Here is a 7,873-nt window from a genome sequence, read left to right as displayed (position 1 = left end):
ATGAGCACAGTGTTTTCAGAAGGCGATAGATTTTTCTGACCGACGGTTTGAGTCTGTTTCTAGAAAATCAGATTCGTACAGTTATACGCCCCGATTCAATTCCTGGCTGCTCTGATTCTCGCTCCGAGACAAATCCATACTCGGCTTTGCCACGTCAGCTATAAACGGGCAGCGAGTAACACACAGGCCTGTCGGGGTTACTCTGAATTCTCATTCGCACAATTGTGATACCACTTATCAACTGTAACCCTGGCTTAACTGCAATAGCCTAAGTTTCTTCAGATCGATGTTCCTCAGGGGTAGCACCATATTTTGCCCCACACCAAAAAGTTTACACCGTATAGGGTAAACCTCGCTTCTCGGGGAGCTTTCTAACTATGGTATAACCACTGAAGATCCCGGCGAATCGGTGCAATAGTGGGTTCCGCGCGCGCAAGACTCCACACGACGAATACCACTACTTAAATTGTCAGCCTTCCCCAGGTCAAGTTTGTGTCGATCGAAGAATTCCAGATATGGAGGACAAAAACTTTCGGGTTGCTATTGTCGGCGGCAGCATTGCCGGGCTTACGCTGGCACTTGCATTAGAAAAACATGGCATCGACTTTGTGGTGCTAGAGGCTTATCCAGAGATTGCTTCACAAGTTGGGGCAAGTATCGCTGTCCTTCCGAATGGGTTTCGTATCTTGGATCAGCTTGGCTGCTTTGAGGATATTATGGAAAGAGTCAACTGCACGATCGACAACTTCATCATTCGGGACTTGGATGGCAGTATTTTGATACATGTCGAGAACTTGGATCATCATTTGGTTCAACGGTTAGTAGATTGTTCTTTATAGATTACGAAGCTGATTTTTAGGCATGGTTATCCGATGATCTTTTTTGAGCGACGAATGCTCGTTGAGGTTCTCTATCAGCATATCCAGCAAAAAGAGAAAGTTTTGACAAAGAAACGAGTAACTGACATACACGAGCGTGCCGATGGTGTTACCGTTACTACTCAAGACGGGGAAGAGTTTGAAGCGAATATTGTCGTTGGCGCGGATGGAGTTCACAGTGCCGTAGGAAAGCATATATGGCAAACGACAACCCATAAAGACAACGAACTCCGAAGAGGTATTTATTCCTATCTGGTTAAGAGCTTCTCTAACGTGTTCTAGATGAAATGCTAGTACAGTACAGGTGTCTCTTTGGAATCTCTTCGAAGGTTCCTGGAATTTCGGAGGATACACTTCATCATGTCAGCAATGAGGGATCTTCCTTGTTCGCTGCGTCGGGTCCAAACGCTCGGACTTACTGGTGCTTGTTTACAAACACCGGGACTACGTACTACGGGGAGGACCTGCCACCATATGATGAAAAGGATGTGGCCGAAACCGCGCAAAAGCACAAAGATGACGGCGTTACCGAAACGGTTAAATTCGGTGATCTATACGAACGGAAGCTTATGGCTGTACAAACTCCATTGCATGAATACGTGCTGGGAAGATGGTACTCACAGCGCTGTATCGTTATCGGAGATGCGGTTCACAAGGTATTTTAGCGCAGTGTTTCACGAACCCGATGAGCTGATTATTTCTAGTTCAATCCGATTATTGGTCTGGGCGGTATGTCAGCAATTGAGACATGTGCTGCTCTGACGAATGGTCTGGTTTCTCTGGTCGAATCCCACAAGGATACCAAGATTCCTTCTTCTATCGAGTCTGTTTTCCGAACCACCCAAGAGATTCGGAAGCCTCGCGCCACTGCTCTAGTGGACGTCTCGAAGAATACCCAGTACAGATTCGCTATGGAAACGCCGTTGCTTAAGTTTTTCAATCGGTACTACTTTCCAGGCATGGGTTCTAGATCTGCGTTGCGGTTACTTTCGGAAGCATATCCAGGGGCTACCAGTGTGAAGACACTGCCCGTACCAAAGCAACCACGTGCTCTACCGTATGAGGATGAGCTTTTACAACAACCTGTTCCTAGGAATGCTATGTTGAGTAGGATTACTGTGGTTGTTTTGGTTGGTATCTTCTTGTTCCACTGCAACGCAATCGGAATAAATGCCTGGCCGCTTTTGCAGGACAATTCTGGGCTTGGAGTTTTAAGCTCGAAACAAATGCTTTGGAATTTCTTCACTGGCTTCTCATTCAAGACAGGAAGCAACTTGCAAGCAAGCTACTTCATCTCAGTGACCTTTCCTCTCGTTGCAATTATTTTGATCGAGAGTTATCGGAAGAGAAATACATGGTCTTCAGTCTGGTGGTAAGTATTGTTGTTCTCCGTAATTTCACGGCTAACACTGCTTAGTTCCACGTTATGGATCACTGCCGCCCAACTTTTTGGTATTGGAACCGTTCTACCGCTGTATGTCCTGGCTTTTTTCAACGGCTCAAAAGGTACAGCCTATTGGATGCCGGCAGAGCGTTCTATCTCAAAGATGGCCGGCAAAACTCTCTTGATATCTTTGATCGTTGGTCTGTTTTCTCCCACCGTATTTACAGCTTTTTATGGCGCTGCTGAGATTCAGAAAGCCATTGGTTTGTGGCAAGCTACACCGATATTAGTGAGTGTGCTGTGTTCACTATTTACAAAAATTTTCGATGTCTTCATCGCTCCGAAAGGTGGCAAAGTTTCGGTGGAGGACTATCAAGGGTATGACCTGCCGTACATGAGGACATTGTATAGCATTGCTTTCCTCGTTGCGGCTGGAGCTCATTTAGCCCTTGTGTCGGGGATGGGCATTCTGAATATGAGTTGGGAGAACCAAGCTTTGGGGTATGATCTTTTTTCAATTGCGTTGACGGTATTTGTTTGGGTGGCTACGAATATCCAGGATATGAGACGTGTGGGAATCTCTGGGCTGTCAACTTGGAAGTCCACTGGCCTTTTGCTCGGAAGTCAGTTGTTGATTGGACCCGGGGCCACAACGGTGGCGTTTTGGAAATGGCGCGAGGAGAAGATGGCAAAGCCCGAGTTGAGGGTTTTGTAGTATGCAAGGTATAGATATGTGGAGTTGTTTCTGCTCATTATGGCGGTGGTGTCTTAAATTTTGCGTGTGATTTTTCGATTAGGTCTATAACACCAGCCTTTCACACTTATCCATTACAGGGACTTTAGTATCGCCTCGGCGCCACGTACCGAGAAAGGATTAGAAAGAGCTATTACCTCGACTTATAACCACTATCTACTAGGCTAAAACCTTGCTGGGTAAAATTGATAAGAGCAAATTTAAATGCTAGTATAAGGTACTTAGCTTGACTTTCTAGCTTATACGTCTTAGTTTCTTCGAAGGTACTGTGTGTTAAATTATCTAGGAAGGAAGCCAACGAAACCTATCAGCCCTTTATCTGATGCAGTACCCCCTTCACTCTTTACACGTCTAGCCCTACGCGTGTCTGTCTGTTCTCCGCCTAGTTACATGCCGAACCACTGAGGTTCAAGAGCATTTCGTTTCGCCTTTCCACCCTTGCATATCTTCGGTAACGGTATGTTTGCAGCTGGGGTTGCCCCGTGCTTGTTCTTGATATTCTCATTAGTTTCTACTGTATAGCGTGGAAATGGCGCTTGTACTCACCTCCTTTTTATCTGCTCGCTTGTCTGGCGGATTGTAACCATAGTCGGGCTTGAATGTAGGCATCGCTGGCGTGTTTGTGGGAGTATAAACGGTTTGTATAGTAGTCATGCCGCTAGCCCCATCGGTAGTAGCGGAGGCCCCGAATGCCGGGCCGAATACGAAACTTGGGCAAAAGCGAACCCGAACCACGCAGCAGTCAAGCATGGAAGATTGGCATTGATGGTACAGCTTAAAAAGGAGGCTCAACTATGCCAGACGCTGATGTCGTCCGAATCGGAACCCGGACACGTAAACGGGGGTGCGTGCGGCGAAATCATGGTGGTGAACCAGTGGTTGAGGGACGGTCATACTCTTGAGCAGCTCAAGGGTAGCACATTCTGCTCCGTCTGGGTGCCGGATCAGAAGGTCGGGAAGGTGGCGATTAAGGACCCTTGCAACGATGGCGGGAAGTGGGGTTGTCGGGAGTTTGTCAGCGGTTTGGGGGCCCATGCCGTCTTGGAAAAGGACGTGCTAGAGATTCCCGCTCGTTCAACCCTTACCGTTTGGCCTAAGGGTCACCACCAGGTCACTTTCGACTGTGTCGTATCTACCTAACTTGATTAGCGTGGGGGTTAGCGTGGAGGCCAATGTCGATAGACCCACTCTCCTGTATTTAAACACTCCTCCCTCGCATCTTCACTCTAGCAACCTTCTTCACTTTAACCACTCTTCAACTATCTACACTTTACCGTTCTTCTCCGTAGCAACATTTGTTCAATATGACTTTGCCTACTTTTCCTTCAGAACTCATCGGTAAAATTCTATCTCGGCTCAACGTGGCGGACCTGCATTCGACGGCATTAACCTCGCCAGCCTTGCGCAAGGTGGCCAATTCCATTTTGTTCAAAGAGTTGGTTATTCCGAGTAATCGCTCCTCACTCAAGCTTTGTCAAGCATTGCTTCGCAATCCCGACCTGGGCCATGATGTACGGCATGTCAGTTTTGCCTATGCCGAGCGCCGCTACCCTTTCGAATATCTCCCGAACGTCCCCCATCCCGGTTCGTTGGGTCCGCGTGGCTTTCCAAGCCTACCATCTCCACCACTAAGTCAAAGCGACCTCGACCAAGCCCGTTACGTGCTACAGCATGCGGCGTCGCCGGTCCCCGATCGGGAAGTCGTATCGTGGAGCGCGTTGCTATCGGCCGGTAGCTTCCAAGCGGCGGCTGTTATTATCATCCTACTCTGCTCGAATCTACGGTCGTTGGAACTTAACCAGCCAGCATCCGACTTCCACTTCCCCCCATTCCTTTTGGTCAATCTCCCGGAGCTCCGAAATTTTACTCTAAAATGGCACAAGATACCGGTCGATAGCCCAGTGAGCTGGGACCACCCCGCCGACTATGATCTGGTCGTGGCTGCGCTGCAGAATCCGGTTATAGATTGCATTCGCCTTCATATAACAGACCCAGTAAGAGACACATCAGCTACAACCCTAGAAGACGCTTTGCGATCAATCCCGGAAGGGAGCTGCAAGGGGCCGCAGGCTCTTTACCTAGAAAAATCCTACCTCGTTAGCGCCTCGTTCGGAGTACTGCTTGAAAAATGCCCGCGACTGCATACTCTTGAAGCAGACCTCTATTGGGACGGATGCTCTTCTAACAGAACTATTGACTGTGCTACATTAGGCCGGCAGCTTGGGAAACTGCCGATGCTAAAGCACCTCGGATATAAGATCAAAATCTGGCCCTCTCAAGCAGCAGACCCGTCAATGACTGGTGGCGACCCCGACAGTGGAGATATGTGGGGCGTCAAGGGCCGGGTAGGCTCCTTGAAGCACTTGAAGCTAGAAACGCTTGAAATGTCGCTTGTGGTGTTGTTGGGATGGACGCCATCCAAACTCGATCAGTCTTTGGGGGATATACTCCCGCGCAACCTCCGAAGCCTCTGCCTTACGGATGACATGGGGGACTTTCTTTATTGGAAATGGGAGGGGGAAGACTTGCTCGGGGTTCTGTGTCCGTATATCGAGGCTCGGGATACGGCGCCGTCTCTAGAGCGCGTCGAGATGTCGCTGGTCTGGGATGAGGAGGGAGGTGTGCCGGGTGATATGCTGGAACCGCATAACCGGAGTCGGCTACGGGAGGTCTGCGCTACTGCGAGGGTACAATGCGCAATACTGGACCTTTAACTACGTCTAAGATATCTTGTTGCCTCGGATCAGAATTCGTCAGGTACGTCAAATGCCCCTCTATGCTGTAGACTTATGTGCTGATAGCACAGTCCGCTCGTATCAAACGTTCTCAAGCATACCTAGCAAATGTGAGTTTTGCAGCTTATGCAGGTGATGTGATTGCAGCCTTCGGTCTTTTCAATGACAGTTTTACACTTGGGGCGGTCTTTGAAGCCAAGTTGGCGCTTTGCTTTCTCGAATGCTGCATAGCCGCCCGATGCAATGTCCCGTTGATCGGCACAACTTAAAATATTGCCGTGAAGCTCGTGGCAAGACAGACAAATGACCTGGCAGTACTTTGAGCAAGTGTGGAAACCGGCGGAACTGGCGCGGTAGACTTGACCACAGCCTGGGGCTGGACAATGGCGAAGAGATTCTGTATGGGAGCGAATGTAGGAAGTGAATGATGCTTCGAAAAAGCTGTCGAAGGCGCTGGAAGACAAGTGATCTTGAAGTTCTTGAAGTGTAAAGAATGTATTGCAGTTGCCGGTGTCTCCTTGGCAGTGAATAAAAAAGCCGTTGGATCCAGTGCTAGCAGACGAACACAGGTTTTCGAAGCATTCAAGACAGTAAAGGTGATTACAGCGTGTTCGGATAGGGTTTTCAGCGTCAGTCCAGCAGATGCTACAGTCTTCATTTCTCTGCGCCTGAGTATCTTCAGTTTTTTGTAGGTTGCGATCGCGGATAATTCTCAGTGCAGTGTCGTAGATTTGTGTAGAGCCCGTAACCAATAGTCGTTTTGGTGTAGAGACTACGTTAATTGAGACAACATCGTTCCCTAGAGTATCGAGGAGACACCGAAACCCGCCGTGGCTTATCCACTAAAATTCTTCAGGGTCGAGTTCGATGGCACGCACGTTTGGCAAGTAGGACTTGACAATAGTAGTTAAGAAGTCTTGAACTTGGCTAAACGCCTTTGTCGGTCCGTAAAGTCGAAGCCGTGACTCATTGGTTCGGACAATAAGGACACCAAATTCTGTCTGTATTTCGTGGAAAGTACGAAGAGCAGTCCGGCTACTGAAGATAGGACTCTAAATAGCAGATTCGTTGGCTGTAGCGACGGTTCCCGACAAAATGTCTTCCAGTACCTCCCTGGCCTTTGAAAGACCTTCGACATTGTCGCCTTCGAGCTTAAGACTGGTATATCTCTTTCCATAGTCTGTATTTCGGTAGACATACAAACGTATGTGCTGTTGGGTCCAAGTAGCAATCTGTTTGTTAATGTCCGGTTTGACGACGTCGTAAATGTTGGTAGTTATCTTGAGCTTCACTGAAGTAATGGCTTGCACTGTGAGCCTGATGTATTTAGAGAAGGGTACCTTTTAGTTGTAAAGTTGCTTTACAGCCTTTCGGGCATCTTCCTCGTATTCGAACTGTGCCTTTGCTTTCATTCGTTTGACGCTGGAATCCTCACTGGCGCGGAAGAACTGAAGGGGGCCTATTTCCTGAAGAAGATCTTCAACAATAGCAGACGCTTCTTCGTTGCCAATAGTATAGCTCGGCTGGCTCAATTTGAAGTCGCGAGGCTTGTTGTTGGTAATCCGTATAGCGCCGTAGATGTTTCTCTCCGTTGTTTCCACGGGCATGTGTTTTAGGGTTACCACCCACGGAGAGTCCTAGAGACATGTGGTAAGTATGGGCGGGATAGAGTCCACTGCTTTTCCAAAAAGTTTATATGTGCCGTTGTTGAAACTATCAGCAACTTTTTTCGCGGTTCTCTGGTCCCTAAAACCGAGTTCGGCTCAACGGGAAGGCCTATACCACGAATAGACAACACCTTTGCAATTGATTCGTGAAGTCTGCGATGGTACGCGTTCGATTGGGGCGGTTGCCATTTTGTGATGTCTAAGTGCGACGGCGCCCCCCGACTCGATGAAATCCTTGAACGATTTTGCAAAGGATGGATCTTCCACTTTGGCGTCGGCACTTGAGTGATCGCGGCTATCCTAGGGAATTATGCGTATGCAAGAAATCGGTATTTGAAACCCTAGAGTTGTGTTGCACCCCAACGGCGCCACCCCCGAATTGGCGGCCTTTTTGCCAAATTCGACAGCCAATTAAGGAGATATCAGTGCCCACTGCGGGCGGGCGTCGATTTGGC

At 48.5% G+C, this 7,873-nt stretch overlaps 3 protein-coding genes across 3 annotated transcripts; 2 read left to right on the top strand and 1 right to left on the bottom strand.

Moving 5' to 3' along the window:
* Window positions 1-515: 515 nt before the first annotated feature.
* Window positions 516-2,180, top strand: K452DRAFT_329104 (uncharacterized protein; the record flags this gene model as incomplete). Its single annotated transcript, XM_033545036.1, has 5 exons — window positions 516-817; window positions 860-1,116; window positions 1,161-1,534; window positions 1,583-2,008; window positions 2,145-2,180. The coding sequence occupies 5 exons, from the start codon at window positions 516-518 to the stop codon at window positions 2,178-2,180; spliced, it is 1,395 nt and encodes a 464-aa protein (XP_033393477.1).
* Window positions 2,181-4,320: 2,140 nt separating this feature from the next.
* K452DRAFT_301735 (uncharacterized protein) lies at window positions 4,321-5,730 on the top strand (the record flags this gene model as incomplete). The annotated part of the gene is made up of 1 exon (XM_033542492.1): window positions 4,321-5,730. The coding sequence occupies one exon, from the start codon at window positions 4,321-4,323 to the stop codon at window positions 5,728-5,730; it is 1,410 nt and encodes a 469-aa protein (XP_033393476.1).
* An 863-nt stretch (window positions 5,731-6,593) lies between these two features.
* Window positions 6,594-7,358, bottom strand: K452DRAFT_312140 (uncharacterized protein; the record flags this gene model as incomplete). The annotated part of the gene is made up of 3 exons (XM_033543524.1): window positions 6,594-6,752; window positions 6,861-7,091; window positions 7,116-7,358. 3 exons carry the CDS (start codon window positions 7,356-7,358, stop codon window positions 6,594-6,596), a joined length of 633 nt encoding a protein of 210 aa, XP_033393475.1.
* Window positions 7,359-7,873: the final 515 nt, after the last annotated feature.

The sequence above is a fragment of the Aplosporella prunicola genome, assembly GCF_010093885.1.
Source record: "Aplosporella prunicola CBS 121167 unplaced genomic scaffold K452scaffold_27, whole genome shotgun sequence".
Classification (NCBI taxonomy): domain Eukaryota; kingdom Fungi; phylum Ascomycota; class Dothideomycetes; order Botryosphaeriales; family Aplosporellaceae; genus Aplosporella; species Aplosporella prunicola.
This window is presented reverse-complemented; position numbering and strand designations above follow the sequence as displayed.